Here is a 25,455-nt window from a genome sequence, read left to right on the forward strand (position 1 = left end):
CTGCTTCTCACCTTGGGGGTGTCTCCTGGGCCTTGTCGTGGAGTCCTTCTGCTTCTGCCTGTTGTGTCTACATGTTCTTCAGTCATACATCTCATCTCTCTTCTTTATTCATCTTTCCCCTCTCAATCGAAGCTGCTTTCTCTCCCCTCTGAGCTACTTAGTGACTGTGCATCATGTTGTCTTACACCAGGTGTACTGCCCTTGAGGGAAGGCACTTTAGAACTCCCATTACCAAGTACACAGACTGTACACCAGAAATACGAGGGGTGGGGGTTAGTAAGCACTTCTGGAAAAAAGCCAATGAGTCCCTCTGAATAAATAAAAATGCATGTTCTGTGTGGGCGTGACTCCTTTGACAAATCCTACCCCATGCATTTGTCCCCATCAGTGTCAGCTTCCCTTTACACAGTTTACCTTCAACCCTTCAAAAACTAATAATACTGCCCCCTTTTCATACATTTACACAATCCCACTTTAGTTGAAAGACTCCCAGGAGGCAGAAACAAAGGATGGATATCTTCCTTGTGAAACATTGCGACATGAGAAGTAGAGGGGAAAGGACTGCATGGAAGATAAAGGCATTGTTTAGTTTACCAACTACACATTGTTTAGTGTGTGTCTGTGTGTGCGGTGTGCTCATGTGTGTGCCCATGTATGTGTAGGTACATACACGTGTAGGCGAATATCCATGTGTATACTTAAGTGTGGAGGCCTTAGGTTGGTGCCAGGAAACATCCTCAACTGCTCTCAACCTTGTTTTTTGAGGCAGAGTCTCTCCGTTGAAGTCAGAGCTCACTGATGTGACTAGTCTAGCCAGCCAGCTTGCTGTGGGGAATCCCCTGACTCCACCATCCAAGTGCTGGGATTATCCAAGGTGGGTTGCCGCACCCACCCAGCCTTTATGTGAACTCTGAAGAGCCAAACTCTAGTCCTCCAGCTTGTGTGGCAAGCGCTTCATCCACAGACCCACCTCCCAGTCCCTGACGATATATTTTTGAAGAAAAATAGTTGATCTCCGGACCGTGTTACCCACCTGTTTGGAAACTGGACACATATTTGAAGATTCGGTAGGTCGGAATTGAACAAGCACGAGACCCATGTTCTTTTGCCTGGGAAAAATAATCCATGCAGGTTATGGCAGACTCACGACAGTAGGGGACAGTCAGGAATCAGTCTTTATATCGAGCAAATGTGAAGTCCTATTACATGTGGGGTTGAACCCTCTGAGGAGCTGAAGAAGCCTGGAAGGTGGCTACTTCCATGAAGGCAGCTCTTCACTATGGTAATGTCCTACAGCAACTCCAGTACTCCCCGCCACCCCCTCCCTGCTCTATTGGAGCTCCTTGTTGACCAGATGGTAGCGCAGCATGGAACAGAAGTGAGTATCCGGCAGTATTAGGTACTTCCTCACTCTCTTTACAAATATCCTCGGTGTCTAGGTACTGAGGTTCTGCACAGTATAGACCACACATAAAATTATATAAAATATTTTCTTTTCCATCGAGACCCCTGCCTGAAAAGCAAAATCTTATCAGGAAGTGGTGTCTGAAATCAAGCTTGTGTTTCTGTTCTTTTTGAAACCTCTATTGCTCAAACACAAAATGATCCATGTGTACATGGTACTAAGAAAGGCTTTCTATCTGGCCTTTCTTTGAGTTCAAATCAAATCGATTATGCAACTTAATGAGGTTATGAGGTGAATTGTTCTTCATTGTTTCAAAGGTGTTGCCAAGGGGGTGGGGACTCCATAGAGCAAGAAGAGCACATGCAGAAGAAAGCAGGTCAAGGTGGTAAAATACAGACTAAAAGAAATGGGTTAAGTTGTAAGATCTAGTTAATAATAAGCCTGAACCAATAGGTTAAACAGTGTGTAATTAATATTAAGACACAGAGTGGTTATTCAGGAACTGGTGAGTGGGAAAGAAACCTCCAGTTACAAAGGAGAGTCTATATGAGTTCACAGTTCATAGGTAGAGTTTATCTTGATGAGGAAGTGAAGGCAGCAAGAAGATTCACATCCATAGCCAGGGAACAGAGATGGATAAATGCTGCATCTGGTGTACCTTTCCCTATTTACATTCCAGGTGTCTTAATTAGGGTCACTATTGCTGTGATCAAACACCATGACCAAAACCATTTGGGGAGGAAAGGGTTTATTTGACTTAGATTTCTGTATCATCGAGGGACGTCAGGACAGGAACTCAAATAGGGTGGACACCTGTACACAGGAACTGATGCAGAGACCAAGGAGGGGTGCTACTTACTGGCTTGCTCTGCATAGCATGCTCAGCCTGCTTTTTTTTTTTTAATAGAACTCAGGACCACCAGCCCAGGAATGGCACTATCCAGCATGGGCTGGGCCTTCTCCCATTACTAATTAAGAAATCACCCTATAGCTGGATCTTATGGAGGCATTTTCTCAACTGAGGTTACCTCCTTTCAGATGATTTAACTTGTGTCAAGTTGACATAAAACTAGCCAGCTCACCAGGGAATGGTCCCACTCACAAAGGTCTGGTCTTCTCACTTCAGTTAGCCTAAGCATGATGATCCCCATAGGCATGTTCAGAGACCATCTCCTAGATAAATCTAGATCTCATCAATTGACAGCTGAGATCAGCCATCCCTCAAAGCTAGAGTGAACAAGAAAGGGTGACAGAGACTCTTCTGACTACTGTATACAAGAAGACTCTTCTGACTACTATGTACAAGAAGCATTTTCTCTAAGCTCTTCCTATCACTGCTCCTCCATCTTGTTGTCTTTTCTTCTTTGTGGTGTGTGTGTGTGCGTGTGTATGTGTGTATACATCTGCATGTACATGCATGTGTGTACTCATTTATGTGCTAGTAGGGACCAGAGATCGACGTCAGATATCTTTCTTAATCATTGTCCACATTAGTTTTTAAGACAAGCTCTTACTGACCCTCGCTGATTAGACTAGAATGGCTGAGCAATCAACTCTAGGGATCATCCCGTGTCTCCTTGCCCGCAGTGCTGGGATTACAGACGTGTGCCACCATTTCACATAAGCATGAGGACCTGAATTTGGATCTCCTGCACCCATGTAAAAGATAGGCATAGTGTAATCCCAGCAAAGGGGGCAAAGAGACACAGGATGACCCCTGGAGTTCATTGGTCAGATCATATCCCACTGGATTACAAGGAGTGCCTACATTTTAAAGGCTGAATATTCACTTTACATATATCTAGACATGCCAAAGAATTTGAAATTTGGACATTGGAAAGGGTGTGAGTTCATTTAAATGAAAGAAAACATACACATCAGAAACTCAAGTAATGTATTTAAAAGTCATACTTACTGTAGCTTGAAGTAATTATCTACTAATTCGTAATTTGTTCGCTGAAAAAACGTTGTTAACTGAAAAAGAAAATCAAAAGGTTTCTGTCGAGCAGAAAAGGTAGAAACGGGGCCTCAAGTTAGTATCATTTAGGTTTGACATCTAGATACACTGGAACAGGTTACAGTGTTCATCAGTGCAAACCAACTTTCTCTAAGACACGTTGTATACTTTAGACATTTAAATGTTTGAGTAAGAGAAATAATATACTTGACATTTATTTATTTATCCATTTAGTGTGTCTGTGCGTGTGTGTGTGTGTGTGTGTAGGGGTATGCATGTGCCATGGCATACATATAAAGGTCAGAGGACAACTTACAGGAGTTGGTTCTTTCCTACTATGTGGGTCCTCAGTCCTGGTGATGAATGTCTTTATGGGTTCAGCCATTACTGGCCTTTTTTTTTCCTCTTCCAAATTTTGCTCTTGTAAAATCTTAATTATGTATACATTATTGTTTGTTGTTCCTTCTTTTACTCGTGTGTGTGTATGTGTGTGTGTGTGTGTACATGTGCCCATGTATTCCTTGGAGAAGCTAGAGAACAACTTTGGGTGTTGTTTCTCAGGTATCATTTGTGATCTTTAAAAAATTTCTTTTACCTTTTATTTTATGTGTATTTGCCTGTATGTCTGTATGTATGTGTGCCACATGCATACAATACCCTCCGAGCTAGAAGAGGGCATAAGAACCCTTGGAACTGGAGTTACAGATGGCTGTGAGCTATCATATAGGCGCCAAGATTGGTACTCAGGTTCTCTTAACCACTGAGCCATCTCTCCAGATTGCCCACCTCCTCTTGAGGCAGGACCTGTCACTGAAGTGGGGCTGGTGGCGAGCCATAGGGATCTGTCTGTCTCTAAGAACAAGATGCTGGGATTTAAAGTGTGTGCTACCAGACCTGGGTTGTTGTTTTAAATATATGGGTTTTGGGGATCAAACTCATGTCCTTGTGCTTACAGGGCAAGCGCCTCACTGACTGGATCCTTTCCCTAGGCCCTTTCAGGCTTCGTGCTCCCCACATTCAGCCTTGGTCACTGCAGCACTTTGGTTTTTCTGTCTCCTTACGTCCTAAGATCAGAAGACCACAATGTAATTTTCCTTTCTAGATGGTTCTTCTCTGAACCATCGCACATATCTTCTTTGCTTCAGTGGCCAGAACCTTTTTCTTCTGTTGTTTTTGAGAGTTTTTAAAAATGTTCACTCGGTTTGTGAATGTGCGCTCCTGAAATTTCAGTCTCCCACGTTTTGGGGATTGTATTGTTGTGCATTAATAATTAGTATATTTTAATGTGTAATACATTATATATAATGTGACAATAATGCAATATCGTATAATAATATTATGGTCTATATTGACAATACTGTATAATATTAAAATACAATACACAATACTATATACCTTATATTTACCTCTGTTATAGTGATGGTTTGGAAATACGGCTGCAATAACTCTGCAACTATTGTTCGCATTCTCCTCGGCTGTGTAACAGACCTTGTTTGTCTCAGAGCTTGTCTGCTTCCTCAGGTATTAGAGCTCCCACCCCAGGAACGGAAACAGCAGATTTATTAGACTGACTTACATGATGTATGTAGGCTGGGTACACAACAGTGGCTGTACCCAAAACTCTGGAGACAGTAACAGTCTGGCAGCTACTTTTAAAGCGGGATGTTTTTTGGCTGGCTTACATGATATGGTCTAGCTAGTCCAACGGGGGCATTCCTCATGCTAGAGAGGCTGGTAGGCCAGCAGCTGCTTAGTCTAGGAGGCTGGCCGTTTCCACAGCCCCATTCTGGTGCTGAAAGCCTGTGGGTTTCCTGGAGAGCTGCTTGTTTTCATTTCATGTCAGAAGGACAAAAAAAAAAAAAAAAAAAAAAGGGTTCTGATGTCACCAGTAACAGTGGGAATGGTGGTGGCGGCGGCAGTATAACCCGGGTAGATAACGCTCATCAGTGAGAGCAAAGGCAAGTAGGCTAAAGCCCAAGGTTTCTCCTCTGACTCGCTTCTGTCTGGGCTGAAGCCCAGATGCCATGCTCAATTCAGACTTTCCATTTCAACTAACCCACTCAAGAAAATCTCTTACAGACATGTCCAGGAACTAACTTCAGATAATTCTTCCCAGGTGTGCAGAGACAGGTGACCCCTCGGGCTCACCAGTTTACTAGCCTAGCCTACCTGTCGAGTAACATTCTCTGTCTCTCAAAAGAAGAACAAGAACAAGAAGCAGCTCATGTTTTTTATGTTTATTCAAACTAAATAAAAAATACCAACTTACCATACTTTTGGTGGAGAAGCCCGAGGCAATCTCATAGGAGACTTCCTGTGTCCAGGTCAATATATTTGGGCCGTGGTGCTCTACAACAATACTGAGACCTGTATTTTCTAGGTAGACTAATTGAGTCCAAAATGTCAGGGTAGTTCCTTTGTCCATAAAGTAAATGGTACTAAAAATATTGTGTTGAAATGCCACATATGGGCATTGTTCTGGGGTTTTGTAAAATATACTTTGTAGCTCCTGATATAAGGGGTATTCCTGATGCTGCAGCCCGTTTTGATCACTATAACATAACAAATAAGGTTTAATAAGTTGGTTGGTGTAGAACGCTGTCTTTATTGTTGTGTTCATCCATGCATGTAGCTTGATTGCATGCGAAATGTCAGACTTGAAAAAGAACATTACGTTATTTTCCATTTTTACCAAAACATTCCCAGTATGATCTGGAAAAGAGAGAGAAGAAAATGTTTACGTTGTTAAGTTTCGTGATGGTGATTTTTGTGTGCATGTGCCTGCACGTACATGCATATGCTATAACACACAAATGGAGATCTGGGAAATTTGATTCTCTCCCGTTTGTGGGCTCCATGGAATCAAACTCAGATTGTTAGGCTTGGTGTTAAGCACTTTTTACCTGCTGAGCCATCTCACTGGGCCAGATTTGTGTTATTTTAAGTCAGCATAAGTCATGTTTTTATTGACGTATACTTTGAATAAAAAGAATCCCTTCTATTATGACTACATATCTTGAAAAAAACTAGAGTGAACAAGCAAGAAACTTGGCACGTATTCAAGGAGCACGTCTCTTCACAGTCACTATGTCTCTTTTATTTACCACACCACATATGCAGTGTTTTAAGTAAAGAGCATGAATGGAGCAAGGGCAGGACCATCAGAGAGGCGGATGTTACAGGCAGACTCGTGTTTCCTTCAAATTTGTATCCTGGAGCTTTCTTCGCCCCTCTAACTACACTGGGGAACAGAGCCTTTAAGGACGTAATTCTAGTTAAATTAGGTCATAAGCATAGGACACTAACCTAGTGGGACTGGCATCCTTGAAAGAAGAGGAATACACCCTTCAGGAAGATCTCTCTCTCTCTCCCTCTACACACACACACACACACACACACACACACACACACACACACACACACACAGAGGTTAGGGTCCTGGGAAGACAGTGAGGAGGAGACTGTCTGTCGACTCAATAGAATTCATTCCTGATAGTGCCTTGACTCTGGACTGGCAGAAATGTGAGGAAATTTATGTGTATTGTTTAAAGCACTCAGCCTGTAGTATTGTGTGGGTCATCCTAGTAGGATAATGCATTCCGTACTGGATGAGAAACCACTGTCTTTCTCACCTTAACAGAGTGCTTGGCCTAAAATGGGACAGGACTAGGGCAACACTCGGAGATGACTGGTTGGAAGCAGGGAGGTGGAAGCATGGAGTCAGGGGTGTATGATGCTCAATGTATCTTACATTTGCAAGCAGAGGAAATCACTAATTCATAAATTACCATAAATAATATACTAATTAAATTTGCATAATCAGAAATGTATGCAGTGAATCAAAAGGTGGAAGGGAAGAAATGTGTGTGGGGATGACATAGTGGATATTTTTGGTGAATGATTAAGCAGTTACAGGGTACAATTAAATCTGTACATAAATCGAATGAATCTACAATTAAAAACCTTTCCAAACAGAACAATAGGTAGGCTGGAGAGATGACTTAGTGGGTAAGGGGCTCCTACCACCAAACCTGATGACCTGAGTTTGGTCTTGAGAGTCACATGATGGAAGGAGAGACCCATATCCCTCCCCAACGAATAAAAAACAACCAGAGAAATAGGCTGTTTCAGGACAACCTTAGGTGTCAGGTGTCACTTCTCACCTCCACTTTGCTTGAGATATTTAACTTTCATTGTTTGTTGCTGTCCATACCATACTAACTGGCTCGTGAGTTTCTGGAGCTGTTCTTGTCTTGGCCTCCTATCTTGCCATAGAACATTGGAAATACAGGCGTGTGCTTCTGTTTCTGGCTTTGCATTGGTTCTGGGGTTCTGAACTCAGGTCCTAATGCAAATGCCTTACTCAGTCGTCATTTATAGCGTTTAGTGAAGACAAAGAAGGGTAAGAATAAATTAGATCATCACATTAAGAAGCAGACGCAGGCCACCAAAATTACAGAGAAGGAGTGGAAGTGATGGACTGCTCGTGACACAAGGTCGAAAGGATGGAACTTTGATAAACAAAACTGACTTCTTTTCAAAGGGGAGGGGGAGCAGAAACAGAAAAACACAATAGTAGCGACATTTTGCAACAAGGGAGAGGATGGGCCTTAACGAAATTAAAGATGACAGACAACACATAACTGAGGCACAGAAGAAAGGTGCCTACTCAGGTGGGAGACCTGAGCCAGTCAGTCTAGATGGCGGGCTTTCCAGAACTGACTTGAGCAGGGAAGAGCGGCGATCAGCAGCAACAGGGCAAGGGAACGGGAAAGTGGGATGGCACCGGAGGCAATGGCGCTAAGTGACAGTGAGAAAGGACGGAGTCACATGACCATCTCATGCTGTTAAGGCAAACTTCATCAACATATACCTCACATAGGGCGTCCAATAGGATGCAGAGAAAATCTACAGAGTGGCAGCCAAGCACAGGGTAGGTTTAAGTCTCATATGCAAGAACTACAAGTCATAAAACGAGACCCACACATTCCTCCTATCAGTGGTGACCATCAGGCACCGTATGAAAGCAAGGGTTTTCCCATACTTGGGAGGAGTGTGGTTCCCTTTGTGACTTCCTGTGTTCCTCTGCTCTTTCTTCGGAGCAGCCCAAGCTCTGCTCCTTCACCCTGCACACTCGCGGCAGAACCTGAAGGCGGCTCCTAACCGGCCCTTCTGTTCCCGAGTTACAGTGACCCATGCTCAGTTCTTAGAAACGTTGCCAGATGAATGCGATATGGCTTTGATTTTTACATTCAGTCCTTGACATGGTCGTCCCATCCCCCATCCTGTCTCCCCACTCCTGCTTGGTCCCATTTACAGGTGATGTTTTCCACTGCGTTTTCATTTCCTACGTTTCTGTTCGTTTGGTTTTCCGAAATCTTGCTTTCCTTGCTGGATTTCAGGGTTGGTTTTCTGGTCTTTTATTCACTTCCTTATTTCATTTGCTTTTTCGAATTCCCTTTAAGGTTACTGATTTGAAAAACAAAACAACACAACAACAACAAACACTAGATTCTTGAGTCCTTGCCTGACATTTCAACTACTTGAGCATGCTCGATTCAGTTGCTGAGGAGTTTAGAGAGAATGCCTATTACTGGCGTGTTTTCCCCTTTTATTTCATCTAAGCCTCCAACCTATGGGATGGTGTTGCCCCACTCAGAGTAGGTATTTTCCCCTTAATCCTACCTGGAAACACTTAGGGGCTTTCTTTACTAATCTCCATGCTTTGTCTTTAGGCTTTTCTTTTTTTTTTTTTTTTTTTTTTTTTTTCTTTTTCGAGGCAGGGTTTCTCTGTTGCTTTGGAGCTTGTCCTGGAACTTGCTCTGAAGACCAGGCTGGCCTCGAACTCACAGCCATCTGCCTGCCTCTGCCTCCCAAGTGCTTGGATTAAAGGCGTGTGCCATTACCGCCCAGGTAATTCTGGGTATTTCTTCTTCTCCTCCTTCTTCTCCTCCTCCTCCTCTTCTTCTTCTTGTTTTGGTTTTCTTTTTAGGCATTTCTTAGTCAACTCGACAACCATGACTGATCATCAAAGTCCACTGCTTGTCAATTTGACATTCAACCTTAAACCAAACCACTATGGAGTGCCCCTCCCCCCCACTGCAATGATCATGTCTTACAATCAAAACACCATCTCTAAGGTTCATCAAAGTCTTAACAGTCTAAACAGTTTGAAGTTTCTTCTGAGATTGAAGGCAAAGTCTTAGCTGTAAACACGATCAAATTAAATACTTTAGAGGCAAGTAACACAGAATAAACACTCTTATTTCAAAGAGAGAAAGATGAGGAAAGAAAAATGGGAACGCTTTCAAGACAAATGTTTCACCCTACAGAAATATTCCTTGTATTCAAGGCATATTGTGGTGGTGGGATGTGGGCCCCACGCACCTAGGGCAGCTACACCGGGATGGCCTTGAAGTCGTCAACCTGAACAGCCTCTCTCTTGAGCTGGCTCCAGGGTCGTCATTCTTGGCAGATATTCTACATTCCTGAAAGTTGCTACACCTTGACTTCTCCAACCAGGGACTGTCAGGGACTGCCTGTGGGAATGACAAGGATGTCACACTGCCTAGCCTCAGGGGCTTTCTTTTGGAATTTGGATGGAAGCCTCCACCACTAATGTGGGATTCCCCTCTGTATGCTGTAAATACCACTGGTTAATAAAGAAACTGTCTTAGGTCTGTGATAGGGTAAAGTAGAGCTAGGCAGTTGGGTGGGGGGAACTAAACTGAATGCTGGAAGAAAGGAGGCGGAGTCAGGGAGAAGCTATGTAGCCCCCCTGGAGACAGACACCGGAACTTTACCCGGTAAGCCACAGCCTCATGGCGATACACATATTAATGGAGATGGGTTAATTTAAGATATGAGTTAGCTAGAAATATGCTTGAGATATTAGCCAAACAGAATTGTAAACAATATGATTTCTGTGTGATTATTTTGATTCTGGGAGGCCGGGACAAACAAGCAGCTTCCTACAACACACCACCCCATTAGCTCTTATAGTTTGCATGCCTACAAAACTGTCATGGAGTGGATGAAGCCAAGGTCTATTGCCAATTTCAGGGATGGCCAGGCTCCCTTAGACCACAGCCACACTGTCCTCTGAGTACCTTTGTGACTGAGCATAGTGAAAAGAATCTTGAGAAACAGCTTCTGAGGTCTTCTGTGCCGGCAGGGTACCCTGGAGGCTCCTTTCAAAGGGGAGAGACTCTCACATGCTTGTATTCTTTGATACCTTCGAGTATGCACTGGGTGAGTCCTACCCAGTTCCCAAGGTAACTTTTTCTATGATCCCAAAGACAAAACACATGGCTTTCAGTTAACAGTGGCAATCTCTTCAGAAAGCAGGCCTTCCTCAGCCTCAAATTTTCATAGACCTTTCTGTGCAAACATCAAAGATTTCCATCGTTTTTGCTCTCGGTTCCCAAGAACCTTGCTAAAGCAGCCAGTAAAACCTGTAATGCAGGCTGTCTTGACAGTCCCTTCACAAAATTAATTTGATTTTTACTTTAAATCTCAGCCTCTGGATATGGGCAGGCTCTGGACATGAGCAGAACATAGCCAAGTTCTTTGTCAGGCTGGAACATGGATGTCTTCTCAGATTCCTTAACCCAATCATTCTTGCCCACATTTCTAATGACAGTTTGATTTTCTGAGCTCTCACCAGAACTGGACCATTGAGCTTGGTGTCCAGAACTGGTCTTCCAGAAGCCCTAAGTCCTGTCCCCAGCACTCATGGCACGGGCAGCTCACAACTGCCTGTAATTCCAGCTCCAGACGACCCTTCTCTGGCATCCCAGGTACCTGGACTCATGTTCTCATACCCCCCACACTCACATATGTACATAACTAAAACAAAAGTACATTTTAAGCCTTGCATGGAACATTCCAGAACTGCTCTAGCCTGCACCTCCATACTTTTCCAGGTTATTACTACAGATGAGCCTCAGAGATTTAAGAAATATACCTTCCTAAGCCTGGATGGAGGGGGGAGGACCTTGGACTTCCGAGAGGGCAGGACACCCTGCCCTCTCTTAGGACTGGAGGGGGAGGGGAAACGGGAGGGAAATGGGAGGAGGGGAGGAAGTGGAAATTTTGAATGGTATTATTTACAAAGCAATAAAAAAAACTTTGTCTTAGGCACTGGAAAAAAAGAACTACAGTCAAATCTGGCTACAACAGTGACTGTATCTGTCTGGTACCATTTTTGTTCTGTGTGGTTTGGTTGATCATGTTCTCATTGACAGAAACAGTTTAGAAGAAGTGGTGATTCATTTTGACTTATGGGTTGAGAGTTGAGTCTCAAGTGAGCTGACTGTCTGACTTTGGGCTCAAATAGATACTCACTACCATGCTAGCAGGAGGCCATGGAAGGGGAGGCTGCTTATTTCATGGTGGGCAGAAAGCAGGGAAGTGCCTGTGCTGGCTGGCTCTCTCCTCTTACTTCTCTTATTTCATCCAGGACTCCAGCCAATGGGATTTTGTGATGACACTCAGGGCAGGTTCCCCAACCTCCTTCAGCTAGGCATCCCTTGTTGCTCTCACAGACATACCAAGAGGTGTATTTTACAAATCTCCTTAGGCATCTTTCAATATAAATATCTCAGACACTTGAGATTTGAAATGACTGCTACTCATCCCCATAAATGTGTTGGAAAGGGCAGCCAGAGATAGGAGCAGTGAGATCAGCCTGGGGATGCTGGCTACAGGGCAAACCACAAGGATCAACAGAGTTCAGAAGTCAGCAAAACATGCTCTGGGTTGCTTGGCTTGCTGTTCTGAAGTTATGATGTTGAGGGATAGGAAGAAGGAGGAGGAGGGGTACACGTGGGGAGAAGAGATTCTCTAGAAGCCAAGTTAAAAAGGCATTTTTAAGGAAAGGCCCAGAGATCTTGCTAAATTATTTCAAATGCCACCGGTGGATCACTCAAGGTGCCAGAAAAGCAAACTCTGAGTTAAGAAGGCTGACTGGTTGAAAGTCTGCTAAGTTTTGATTTGAAGGGAAACAGCGGAGAGGGACAAAGTGCTGCTATACAGCACTTTCTTGCAATATATGGGGAAGAAAACTGAAGTGCTGTGACTTAGAGGGTGACATGGGGTCAAGAAAGGGTAACTGCAAATTATGACACATAAATCCGTTTCTCCAGATGACTGGAAAGTTGAGGCTTAACTATTTTGAGTGATTTGTTTGTGGATTAGAATATTGATCTATATAAACCTACATTGGAGTTTGGGGGTTTAGCTCACTGGTAGTGTGTAAGAAAGGTTAAAGGACAACCTTCAGGTGTCAGAGCTGCTCTCCTTCATGCCTTCTCTGAGGCAGGGTCTTCCCACCAGTTATAAATTAAGCTACCTGGCCAGCAATCTCCTATCTTTGCTCCCAACCTCTCATTTCCCATGGGTGTGCTGGGATAATAAATACTATGTTACTGTGCCCAGTCCTGGGGATCCAAACTTGGGTCACTGGGCTTGAGCAGCAAGAGTTTGTATACACGGAGTATCTCCTTGCTTTGGTTGTGTCCTTTCAAAAGGTGTCCTCATGAAAACAAGGTGCACATGAAGAACACAGTTTAGTAACAGGAGACTGGACTGATGTGTCCATGAGATGGGTTACTGGTGTAGGAGGTCCTTCTGTATTTGTGTTGATTTCATTGGTTAAATAAAGAAGTTGCCTTGGCCTTTTGATAGGGCAGCCCATAGGTGGGCAGAGTAGACAGAACAGAATGCTGGGAAGAAGGTAAGTGTGGCAGACGTCATGATTCTCCTGCCTGAGACGGACATAGGTTAGACTCTTGCAGGTTAGCCACAATCACATGGTGCCACCCAGATTACTAGATACGGGTTAGAGCAAGATGTAAGAATTAGCCAAAAAGAGGCTAGATACAATGGGCCAGGAAGTAATCTAATTAATACCAGTTCCATGTTATTATTTCAGGCATAAGCTAGCCAGGTGGTGGGACGCAGCTCGCTCTCTCTCTCTCTCTCTCTCTCTCTCTCTCTCTCTCTCTCTCTCCCTCCCTCCCTCCCTCTCTCTCTCATTACTACAGGTTACTGTGGGACAACGGTCTTGTACCCTGTAAAGATTTGTCACTTGTATTGGTTTAATAAAATGTTGGCCAGTAGCCAGGCAGGAAAATGTAGGCAGGGCAACCAGAACAGGAGAATTCTGGGAGGAGCAAAGGCTCAGTCTGCAGTCGTCACCCAGACACAGAGGAAGTAGATGAGAATGTCTCACTGATGAAAGGTACCAAGCCAAGTGCCTAACACAGACAAGAATTATGGATTAATTTAAGATGTAAGAGTTAGCTAAAAACATGCCTAAGTTATTGGCCAAACAGTGTTGTGATTAATATAGTTTCTGTGTGATTATTCAGGTCTGGGCAGCCCAGAAACAAACAGTTTCTGCCTACAAAGGGGAAAGGCAAAAATAAAACAAAGAGAAAACACCACCCACTCTCCAAATTCCAGGTTACAGAGGAGCATGTTCTGCTGGCAACTTGATTTCTGGTTCCTAGCTGGCTTGTAGGACTGTGGCATGGAGCTACAGATCAAGGTACTTAGTTGTGCGAACCTTAGGAACATTAAACAATATAACACTTTCAGAGTTCAAGGTCAGCCTTGTCTGCAAAGTGAGTTCCAGAACAGACAGGGTTGTTACGCAGAGGAGCCCTGCTCAAAAGAACAAAACAAAACAAAAGACAGCACAGCACCTCCTACCCTGACAAATAAATAAACTGCTCCCTTAGCATCTGCCAACCTAGTGAAATGAAACTTTTGAGTCCACCGTTCTGCCACATGGGATCACAGTTTAACACTGGTCAAGTTTAAAACTGATTAAGCTTTAGGTGGTTAAATATATACCCATAGCCATCGAAGGCGCCACATATTGGAACATCAATACAACGAAATCCAGAATACTTTTGGCAGGGTTGAGAACTCCTCACCTGCAATGATGTTGTGGATTTTGCTGCCATCTGATAACTTTGACAGATTGCTCTCTCCTGATTCTGCTGTTAAAATTCCACGAATGCTGTAGTTTTTGTAGAAATAGTATATGCTGCGGTCATCCCACACGATCAGATCCGGCAGGGCCGAGTAAAGGAAATATGCTTTCAATCTTCTGTCCACGGGCACCTCTAGTTGGAAGTCCTGGAGTACCCACTTTGGTGAATCCTCGTTATACAGCAGCAAGAATATTTTTTTGGTGGTAGTGCAGGGGGAGCAATAGGTTACTAGCGCAGCAAGCTCCAGAGGGTGCCACGTATAAGCCAAATAATGTATTTCTACTTCGTCAATACTGCCAAACTTTAGCATGTCTTTCAGTTCTGAGATATCTAGTATTTTTTCATATTTAAATTTAGGATATCCAAGATAAATTTCTTTTTTTGTCCATATTGCCATTCTGCTTCTCTTTTTTTCAAACTAGGAAAGAAAAAAAAAAGGAAAAATTTTCAGGGACAGAGAGTGGTCTGGCAATTTCTGTCTTCTGTCTTTTCCTACTCTCGACAGTGACGAGCAGAGAGCGAGAGGAGAACCAGCTTTTCAGCGGCACAGACTCCTGGTTCCCGAGACTCTGGCTTTCATCCCCAGCACCAAAGGTGATGAAGTGAAAAGGAGGTAGTTACCGAGCTATTACCAAGCATATTTCAGAATAAAACTTTAGGAACTGACGTCCAATAGAGAAAAACATGTCATACTAGATGCCATGAAAAGAAATAGTTACATTAATGTTTCCTCATATTTCTAGCAGTAGAAAGAATCAATGATATTTTCCGTTACACTTGAAAATATCAGCCTTTCCTGGCTTCTTATTGATCACTCTTGCCGTGGTCGTGAACACCTGTAGTAGTCCCAGAAGCTGGGAGCTTGAGGGAGGCTACTTCTTAGTTAGATGCCAGTGTGTAATTTGTCTCAATTACAAACAAACAAACCCAAATATCCCATGAAACAAGAAAAAAACCAGTTTTCTTTGTTTTAATTTTTTATCATTTTACACTGTCATCTATGTATTTCTCTGAAATTAGACTACTCAAAGTGTAATATTAACAATGCATTAGAAGTAAAATATGAGACCATACGAAGGACTGGAGTATAACTACAAAGACACAGTCATAAGCTTCTACAGTGTTGTGACATTGTATGTTTTTTTTAATCAATTTTTATTGAGTTCTACATAGCATATTATTTAAAAGTAAACCTGATAAGTTAAAGATTATTATTATAAATCTCAGTTTTACCACTAAAAATAGTTCCTATTTTAAAAAATCTATATGAGACAACGCAAAAATACTAAAAATTTTTACAATCCATTTAGAATGAGGTAAGAATGAAGAAACAAAGGATCAAAGAACCAGTGGGATAGAGAGAAAATAAATGTTGCTGTTGGGAGGTGACTCAGTGGTAGAATGATTGACAACAATGCATGAGGACCTAGCTTCAATGGCTGGTAGAGGGAAAAGAAGCCAAAACGGTGGTCTTTTCCTCCCAAAGGTTTGGGGTGTGTGTGTGTGTGTGTGTGTGTGTGTGTGTGTGTGCCCACAGGTATTCAGGTGCCCAGGGAGGTCAAAAAAATACCTTGGATCTCTCAGTACTGAGCTCTAGGTCTTTGAGAGCTGCTTGTCATAGGTGCTAGGATCTGAACCCTGATCTTCATGATTGAGCAGCAAACACTCCTCACCACCGAGCAATCTCTCCAGCCTCCCAATTAGTAGTCTTAATCCAGCTATAGTAATAGTGAACACTATGTCTAAACAGATTCTACTCGACGGCAGAGATTATCACCATGAATTAAAAAACAACAACAACAACACAAAAACTTTTAAGTCTATATGAAACTCTCCTTAAATACAAAGATACAGAAAGGGTGATTGTTAAAGAGAAGAAAGACACGAGCAAGAAATACATAAGACCTAGGGACTGGAAGTAAGGTCCTGGGTTCTAACTCCAGCACTATGAAGTGCTGGAAGATGGGATATGCCAGAGTTGGTTTAAGGCAGAACCATTATGAAAAAAAAAAAAACCTGCTATAGATATTTTGTAATTACTACAAGCTTTTAAAATGAATATTGATACTGATATGTAATAGAAGAAAGACCCTACTATGGCATCCCTTCAGAGCCCTCAGCTACTTCTTTAATATGGAAATAGAGATGTTTGATTTGAGAATTTCTTCTTTTCTGATACAGAAATGTGTCTTCCCAATCTTTCCAATTCCTGTGATCAAAAACTAACCAAGGCAGCCCCAAGGGAGAAGGGTTTGGGTTGATTTGGCTCCCGGTTCCGGGTTGCAGTCCAACACTGTAGGGAGGTCAAGGCGGGAGCTGGAAGCAGCGTCGCATCCACAGTCAAGAGCAGAGAGAGAATGAAAGCATGTGAACTTGTGTTCTCCACACTGGTGCTCTCTCACTGGTGCCCATTGCTCCACACATGACCCAGTTCAGAACCAAACCCTAGGAAATGGCACTGGCTACTTCCAGGCTGGGCCTTCACCACCAATTAACAATAGAGATGATCCACAGAGGCCAACTTGGTAATTACTCAATAGATTTCCCTTTTCAGGTGTCACGTGTAAGTAACCCACATAAATACTGTGAATTCAAACGCCTAAGCGACTGTGAGCTGGCTGCTGTGTAGGAACACTCGGGAGGGAAACACTTTAAAGAAACGGTTCTTTTATTTTTGAGATTTTAATATAATTGCATCATTTTCCCCTTTCCTTTTATTACTCCAAATTCTTCCATATCCCCTTCTTGTTCTCTTTCAAATACATGACCTCTTTTCCATATGTGTATGCATGTATATTCTTAAGTATCACCTGCATTTTTAAACTATCCTAGTGTTTAGAACATTTAATTTTTAGATTTATTTTATCATTTCATGTATATGAGTGTTTTGCTTAGATATATGTCTGTACATCCATGTGCATTTCTGATGCCTAAGGAGGTCAAAAGAGGGTGTTGGATCCCTTCAGACTGGAGTTACAGATGTTTCTGAGCTACCATGTGGGTGCTGGGACTCAAAGTCAGGTCCTCTGGGAGAGCAGTCAGCGCTCTTTACTGCTAAGCCAATCTCCAGTCCCTCCACTTTCTGTAATGAAAGCTGACAGAGGTTTGGATGTATTAGGATCTCTTTGGAGGCCATTGTTTTATGCAAAAAGAGTTTGTTCCATATCCCCCCCCCCACACACACACTTTACCCTGTCCTAAGGCTTTGCCTCCTGGTATCTGAACTTCGACAGTCAGAGGTCAGTCCTGAGGACAGCTCACATGTTGAAATTTACATCTTCCTCTGGGTCAGTCCTTTGGGACAGATTTTTTCCTCCCAGAATTTCTCTTACTGTGGGAAAGTTGTGGGGAGGTGGGGACTGGGGATAGGTGTTGGGGGTGGGAGTGTGTCCTTCCATTCTTGTCCTCTTTGAAAGAATGAATTCAATCGAGACACAGTTTAAAGGGAGGCTCATTTCCCAAAGCATCAGTGGGGTTGATAAAGCTGAGCAGAGCACCCCAAGGGAAGAGTGGGGTGAGCTTCCCTGAGGTGGGGAGCAGCTTGGTGGATCCTATGTTGTGGATCTATGAAATACTTTATGAAGTGTTTGTGAGGTGGGTGTCAGAGCAGCCACACTCATTACCACCTAAGCTGAGAATGTTGTAAGAAAGCCACGCCCCATCTTTGCTACCAGGAATAGCCCAGCCCTACCTGGAGCTGTAGCCACGGATCACTCAGACCATCCTTCATGGTCGGCTTGGTTATTTCATACGTCTTAATGTTCAACATATGTGCTTGCTTTTGCCATGTTTCTTTAGGAGCCCAACGATGTATTAAAAGAACATCCACATTTTTGTGCAATATTTATGTTTTGTAGTGAGAATGCTTTGGTATCTATTCTCCATACTATTGTGGGCAGGTTGGTTAACTTTTGAAAGCACACAGGGTCTTGGGGGAACATATACAGGGAAGCTTAGTCCTCACAGTGTGACTGCATTGCTTTTCATGATAGCATATAAGATTAATTTTTTTCTTTGTCACTGGGGATAACATCTTTATTGCTAAGATACCTCAGAAAACTTGAATTTCAGAGATGTAGTTGTTTACATCTTTAAATAACTGTCTTTAGCCAAATATGAGCTTGAACGTGCTGAATCTTGTATGGTCTTAGAAGGTAAGTGGGGCTATTGGCAGAGAGATAATAACTATGCAAAAAGATGCTTTGTAGAGCCCCGATCTAGTACTGAATAAACATTATAGTAATATACAGATACACACTCACATTGATCATCCTTCACTGACCTTGAACAAATACCTGACCTTACACCACTTTCTTCTTGAAACGCCAACAACGCCGGTTTCAGGAGCACCGTCTTTCTTGCCCAGTCTTCTAAATGAGCCCTCAGTTTTTACGTAAATACCACCATTTATTATAAAAACAATTGCACCTTTGAGTATGGTCACATCACTGACGTTGCGCCTTTCGGTTTCACTCAGGACACCTGGGGGGACTCTTATCCTGGTCCAGGTAAGGAAGGAATCATTTGTTTGGAAGGTTTCATCTTCAGTGACCAGGACAGAAAACGTATAAACGCAGACACCACTGCCACCCATCAATGGACTTCCAGCAGGCAGCGTGACTGGTAAGTCTGCTGGGCCTGAGGAGAGGATCAACAATGGAAACGTCAGAAGGAAGGGGCGATTGGAAATGAAGCAATCTTGGAAAGCCACTTTGGTTCCTCTTATCTCTTTCACTACATCATCTGAGGACATTGGCACAGTAATGTTCCAGGTTCTAAGGAAAGAAAAATGAAAAAGAAAAGAAAAAAGAGAGAAGAAAATTTATCTCTGCTCTCTCTGATCCATCACACACAGTTTATACATCTAAAAAAATTCTAAGCTTTTATCAACATAGGCTGCCATGGCTCCATTTTTTATTCTTCTCTCAGAGAGAAAAATACTCTTGACTTTGGATGCTCTTTTTTTCTGCAGTACGTCTCACTAACACCAAGCAAACAGTCCTATCCCCGTCTTTCTTAACATACAGTTTTACACATCACCTATTGCTTTCTTGTATGATAGATGAAGACAAATCCCTTAGATTCGCCTTTCCTTCTTACCTCTGAAGTCAACTATAACACACTTATTAATTTCATCAGCGGGTCCTTCTATGGTTACTACTATATAAAGCAGACAATAACAGGTGTCATACAATGGGTGTAGAGAAACAGGAAACTTTCTGTTCTGCCGAGGGAGATCTGAAAAGGGTAGCGACTTTAAAACCGCACAGTTTAAGTCATCCCTCAAAAACCAAATGTGGGAGATAGCACAAGCCCCAGAAATCGCACTGTTTCTGCATGTCGAGGAGAAACAAGGCATGGTGGTAGCTGCAAATCAACATGCAGATGCTCCCAGCAGCATGGTACACAGCAGAGCTGAAGGGAAGCATAACCAAGGTGCTTGCCAACTTGAGAGTGACTGAACCAGGAGTCATGTTCGTATAATAGTGGCACCAGGTGGGCAAGTGGGAATGTCCCGATCACTGAATGGGTGGGAACCATAGTTTAAAACGGTGGATTATATGGTGTGTAAGTTATCATTCAACAAAGCTTGTTAAAAATAGGAAAGGGCCGGGCAGTGGTGGCACACACCTTTAATCCCAGCCCTTCTGCTCCATCAGAGACGGCCTGCAGTTTGGTTTTATAGGGACCGCTGGTCCTACCTTGCCACTTCCACAGTGTTATAAAAGCAGGAATAATTTGAGTTCTGACTTAATCCTTCGAAGATCTGAGGGGCACTTCTTCACCTATTCATTGCAGTTTTCTGAAAGTCTTGGAACTTGTCACCCCTCACCCACACTGAGAAGACTCCCAATTTGGACACTTCACTTTCGGGAAAGTACTCCCTCCTCCCTCTCCTGCAGGCCTGGGTCAGGTAGTGTGTCACTCAGTAGGCTGGGTTCACTTCCGTGGGAACATCGGAAGTGTTCTTGAAGTACTTGAAGACAGTAACTATATCCCTTAGTTCCAACCCATTCTGCCTGTGGCTAGGTGCTCAGGAGGTTAAGAAAGCCTGTCTGTACCTTGTGATCTACCTTTGCTGGTTAACAGATGTTGCCTTTCTGGTTATTAGAGAACCTGTGTGTTATGGGGCACTGCTGGCGGCAGGGACTATTACAGTCACACGCAGCTATAGTCCACTTTCACAGCTGAGCTGGGAACATTTAGGGACATGGTCACCGCTTTTGAGGCTTTTAGATTGAGGGTTAGGTTTTTAAACAAACAATGACACCATCGTCCACCAGTCTGACTGGTGTTTTCTGAGTTGATTGTCAGCCGAAATGATCGCAAGTTATTTTTCCTGTGGCATAAAGGAATTCTTCCCTTGGAAATCGCATGTCAGATACGATTTTATATTTTATAAAAGTCCACTAATGTTTTCAAATCTCGTTTAAAGTTTCCGATTTTTAAATTAAGGGTAAATTAAAAAATTAAATACCCCTCCAAACTTAAGGGTTTTGGTTCATAGGTGATCCTCTTCGTTACTGTGCGGATGTGAGGGTGTTGCCCCAGGGTGTTCAACAAGTTGGTTAGTATTTTGGAATTCTGAAAAAACAAAAACAAAAACAGATAAGGTTTCTCTCTTATTATTTTCATAGCCAAAGGTATTTGGAATTACTTTCATGTATTTAATAATGTTCTTTTAATTAAGATATTGTTTATGCTTGTATATATATATATACATTCAACAAACTTTCAAGTTTTATTTTTTTGTTTCTTTCTTTTTTTTTTTTTTTTGACTTTCGAGACAGGGTTTCTCCATAGCTTTTTTTTTTTTTTTTTTTTTTTTTTTGGTTTTTTTGAGACAGGGTTTCTCTGTGGTTTTGGAGCCTGTCCTGGAACTAGCTCTTGTAGACCAGGCTGGTCTCGAACTCACAGAGATCCGCCTGTCTCTGCCTCCCGAGTGCTGGGATTAAAGGCGTGCGCCACCACCGCCCGGCTCCATAGCTTTTTTTGATTCCTGTCCTGGAACTAGCTCTTCTAGACCAGGCTGGCCTCGAACTTGTAGAGATCCGCCTGCCTCTGCCTCCCGAGTGCTGGGATTAAAGGCGTGCGCCACCACCACCCAGCCTATTTTTTGTTTCTTTTAACCATCTAGCTTCCTCCCTCTAAGAATTTTATGAATAGAGGTGCAGCTCCGCGGGACAGTGCTTGCTCCAGTCTATAAATGAATATAAGCCTTGGTACGGGAGCCAACATATTGAGGGCATCTTTGCTCCATCAGAAGCCTACGTGAATGAAGACTGCTGAGATCCTGAAAATACAGAAACCTAAGTTTTTCCTTTTTTTTTTAATTTTGTGTTTTTGTTGTGGGTAACGGTGTGCATTGCCATGGCACATATGTGGAGGTCAGCCATGGTACACATGTGGAGGTCACAGGGCACAAATGTGGAGGTCAGCCATGGCACACATGTGGAGGTCACAGGGCAACCTGAGGGAATCACTTCTCTCTTTCCCTCACCTGAGTCACAGGGATTGAACTCAGGTCATTCAGGCTTGGTGGCACGAAACTTCACCTGCTAACCAACTTTAGTGGTTCCAGAAAAAAAATAATAATAAAAATCTGTCAGCATTCAATATACTGAGGTGATCATCCCATCTGAAGCACTTCATTAATGCTGACATTTCCACATCACTTCTTCCCTGCTCTACTGAAGGCCCCCAGAATTTGACCTTGATTCCTTCTCTCTCCTCACAGTGTGTTCTTCTGGCCTCCACAGACATTGTACTCACATATGTACATAAATTAAAAAAAAAGAAAGTAAGAGAAATGGGTGCTGTCAATAGAAAGGAAAACATCCCTCCCCAAAGTTCAAAGTATTTGTGTACCAAAGGACACTCTCAGCAAGGTGAGAAGACCAGCTAGGCATGGTGGTCCATGCCACTAATCCCAGAACCAGGGAGACAGGAATCTGCCTGGTCTACAGAATGAGTTCCAGGACAGATAGGACTACATAGAGAAACCCTGTTTCAAAAAACCAACCAACCAAACAACCCCCAAAACAACAACAAAAACCTTACAAAACCCCCAACCAACCAACCAAACAAACAAACAAACAAACAAACAAACAAAAAATAAAAGTAAGGTAAAGAAAAACAGCCAATAGAAGAAAGAAAATACTTGCTAATCACATCTGGCACAGGATATTAATATTCAGAATAATGCCCAGTAATTCCGAAAGAACATGACCACAAATGAACAAAGACTTAAAAAGACATCTTTTCCCAAAGTAGTTTATGTAAATGGTCGATAGGAACGTGAAGAGATGGTCAGCATCCCCAGTCCTTACAGAAGGCAGATCTAACCACAATGATGTTGGCAATGTGACACACACTTTTAATCCCCGTACTCAGGAGGAAAAAGCAGGTGGGTCTCTGAGTTTGAGGCCAGCTAGAGCTATTTAGTGAGGTTATGCCTAAAACAAACAAACAAGCAAACAGCACACACAGTGAGATTTCCCCTATGTTGGGGATAGCTATTTCAAAACGCAAAACAACATCACTGATTGATTCCACAAAACCTGCAAAGTGTGGCTGAGGGTATGGAAGAATTGGAGCCTTTTGTGAACCAGGAATATAGGGCCATGAAAGGCTGTGAGAAACACTGCAGGTTTCTAAAAGAATTTAAAGCAGAATTGTAGCACAAATTCTAATTGGTCTTAATAAATAAAACCAGGAGCCAGATATTAGGGAGTGAAAGGTGAAGGATCAGAGAAGCAGAGCAGCCAGTCACTGGAGAGTTCTTTTACCTCTACCAATTCTTGGACAAACAAAGGGGGTGATCCTGACCTCAGATTGCATCTCCAGATGCCTGTCAACCTCTGGAATCCAGACAAAGGTGGAAGAAGAGGACTGGTTCCACAAAGCTGTCTTCCAGCCTCGACACATATGCCCTGGCATGTCTCCACTCCACACACATCTTATGCAAACACATGCCACACTGCTCCCCACGCTCCCCACTAAGATAGTGACAGGCTCGTGAGAGAATAGTAGCCTATATTGGTTTTCCTCAGTATGCTTGAGTTGTAACAGAATACAAAATTTAAGTCTTCAAAGCAGTAAATTTGTAGCAAATATAAGGAAGGGCTGACACATTTGCTGTGTTACAGCTTAGCTATGTTTTTAAGGCATCACTTCAATAGAGCATATCCTTAAGGCACAGAAATGACCCTCTCTTCCCCCCATGAGAGAATACTCAACAGAGAGATTTACAATTGTTTTTTTTGTTTTGTTTTGGTTTTTTTCGAGAGTTTCTCAGAGTAACCTTGGCTATCCTGAAACTAGCTCTATAGACCAGGCTGGTCTTGAACTCAGAGATTCGTCTGCCTCTGCCTCCTGAGTGCTAGGATTAAAGGTGTGCGCCACCACTGCCTGGCTAGAGAAGTTTACAATTGTAGAGCTCAAGCGCAAGGTCAATATATCTATAGTGACTAAGCTGAACAAGGGGGCCATAAAGGTGTTTTAAGCTGGTTTCAGGAAGCTTAGAAGACTATCCATTGATTATAGCTTACACTCAGTCCTCAAAAAAGACAGGCAGCCTGTGTGATCTAACCTAAGATGATGTTTGTACTTACGAGAGAAGGTTTCTCCGCCGTCCATTTCAACTCTTCGCTGCTGGAAATTTCTGGATCATATACCCATATATTGATAGTCTATAAAAGAAAATATGAGAGGCACAAATCAGGCTCAGTGGGTTATAAAAAAGAAGAGTACACTAAATTGGGAGGGGGTGAAGACAGAGGGTGAATCTTGGAGTACTTAGGGGGAGGGATAATGGTTAGTATAAACAAAATACATTCTATGCATACATAAAATTATCAGAGAATATTAAAAATACACAAAACATTTGCATTTCCTTATATTTTATACAAATTTCATTTTTGTTGTTGTTGTTGTTGTTGTGGCAAAACCACTCAGAATGTTCTTAATTAATTCAAAAGTTTTCATTACTGGGGCTGAAGTGATGATTCCGTGGTTAAGAGTACTAGCTACTCAGAGGGACTCGGGTTTAATTCCCAGCACCTACATGGGGACTGACAACTATCTTTAACTCCAGGTATGAAGGATCCAGTGCTCTCTTCTGCCTCTGTAGTCAGCAGGCAGGCAGGTGGCTCACGGTTGTATGTGTAGGTAAAATATGCATACACGTAAAAACAGAAGTGAAAAAAGGGTTTTCATTATTTTCTATTTTAAAACATCAAAAGCAGTGTTTGTAGTTTTTAATAACTAGAACAACACATAGGCCCATGAAGTGTTAAGAAAATCTTTCTATACCTGGAAGTAATTGATGATAATATCCTGTATTAATGATCACATGCCTTCCTTTATATCATAAGTAGACATGACAGCCTTCCTACACTTCCCCACGTTTTATGGAAAACGAAATCACCCTCTGCACACCGTCTGTAACTTATCCTTAGCATTTGACATCATAGTCAGTTTAATAAAAACAGATACCATTTTTCCTTATTTTTTTCTTGGATAATTTATTGACATTGCCCAAAGCAAATTATATGAAAAAGAGAAGGACAGCAACCAAATGCCTCCCCTTTCCATCACTCAGTTCCTACCCACAGGGAACCAGTTAGTTATTGGCTCCATTCCTCTAAGTTCTGAAAATCTTTCTATAGAACCAAGAAAGATACATCTTCCCTCCTTTTAATACAAATACACACCCATGGGCAAATCTGGTCGAGACAATTCCTCCACGTGTGCTTTCCTGTCAGATGGCTGTGTCAAGTTGACAATTAAAGATAACCAGGACACTTGAATTCCAGGGATCAAACCCAAGTCACCAAGTTATGCGGCAATACCCCCCCCCCACACACACATACTGTGCCTTTTTGCTGGCTCCACATAGTAAGTTTCCCAGCTACTACACAGCAGTTTCCGCGGTAGACCTGCCATAGCAATATGTGAGAGCTCTTTCCTCCTATCTCCTTGGACAGCCCGCTCAGATGGATGAAAAATGGAATTTTGGTGTAGTTTGACTGTGTTTGCTTTGTGAGAAAATGCAAAGGTCTCTCCCTGTGTTCAAGGTCCACGTTCAT

General features: G+C 42.6%; 1 protein-coding gene across 1 annotated transcript in view; it reads right to left on the reverse strand.

Annotated features, from left to right (window-relative positions):
* The window catches only part of Catspere (catsper channel auxiliary subunit epsilon), a 63,870-nt gene extending 38,415 nt beyond the window's left edge, over positions 1-25,455 (reverse strand). The window contains exons 1-8 of the mRNA XM_057769917.1: positions 25,240-25,455; positions 23,980-24,057; positions 20,844-20,950; positions 18,648-19,140; positions 14,306-14,783; positions 5,632-6,074; positions 3,321-3,379; positions 1,034-1,109 (exon numbers count right to left, since the gene is read on the reverse strand). Of these exons, the coding sequence (XP_057625900.1) occupies positions 1,034-1,109; positions 3,321-3,379; positions 5,632-6,074; positions 14,306-14,783; positions 18,648-19,140; positions 20,844-20,950; positions 23,980-24,057; positions 25,240-25,455 (1,950 nt within the window). The remainder of the gene's footprint in view (positions 1-1,033; positions 1,110-3,320; positions 3,380-5,631; positions 6,075-14,305; positions 14,784-18,647; positions 19,141-20,843; positions 20,951-23,979; positions 24,058-25,239) is intronic.

The sequence above is a fragment of the Chionomys nivalis genome, chromosome 5 (assembly GCF_950005125.1).
Source record: "Chionomys nivalis chromosome 5, mChiNiv1.1, whole genome shotgun sequence".
In the NCBI taxonomy this organism is placed as follows: Eukaryota; Metazoa; Chordata; class Mammalia; order Rodentia; family Cricetidae; genus Chionomys; species Chionomys nivalis.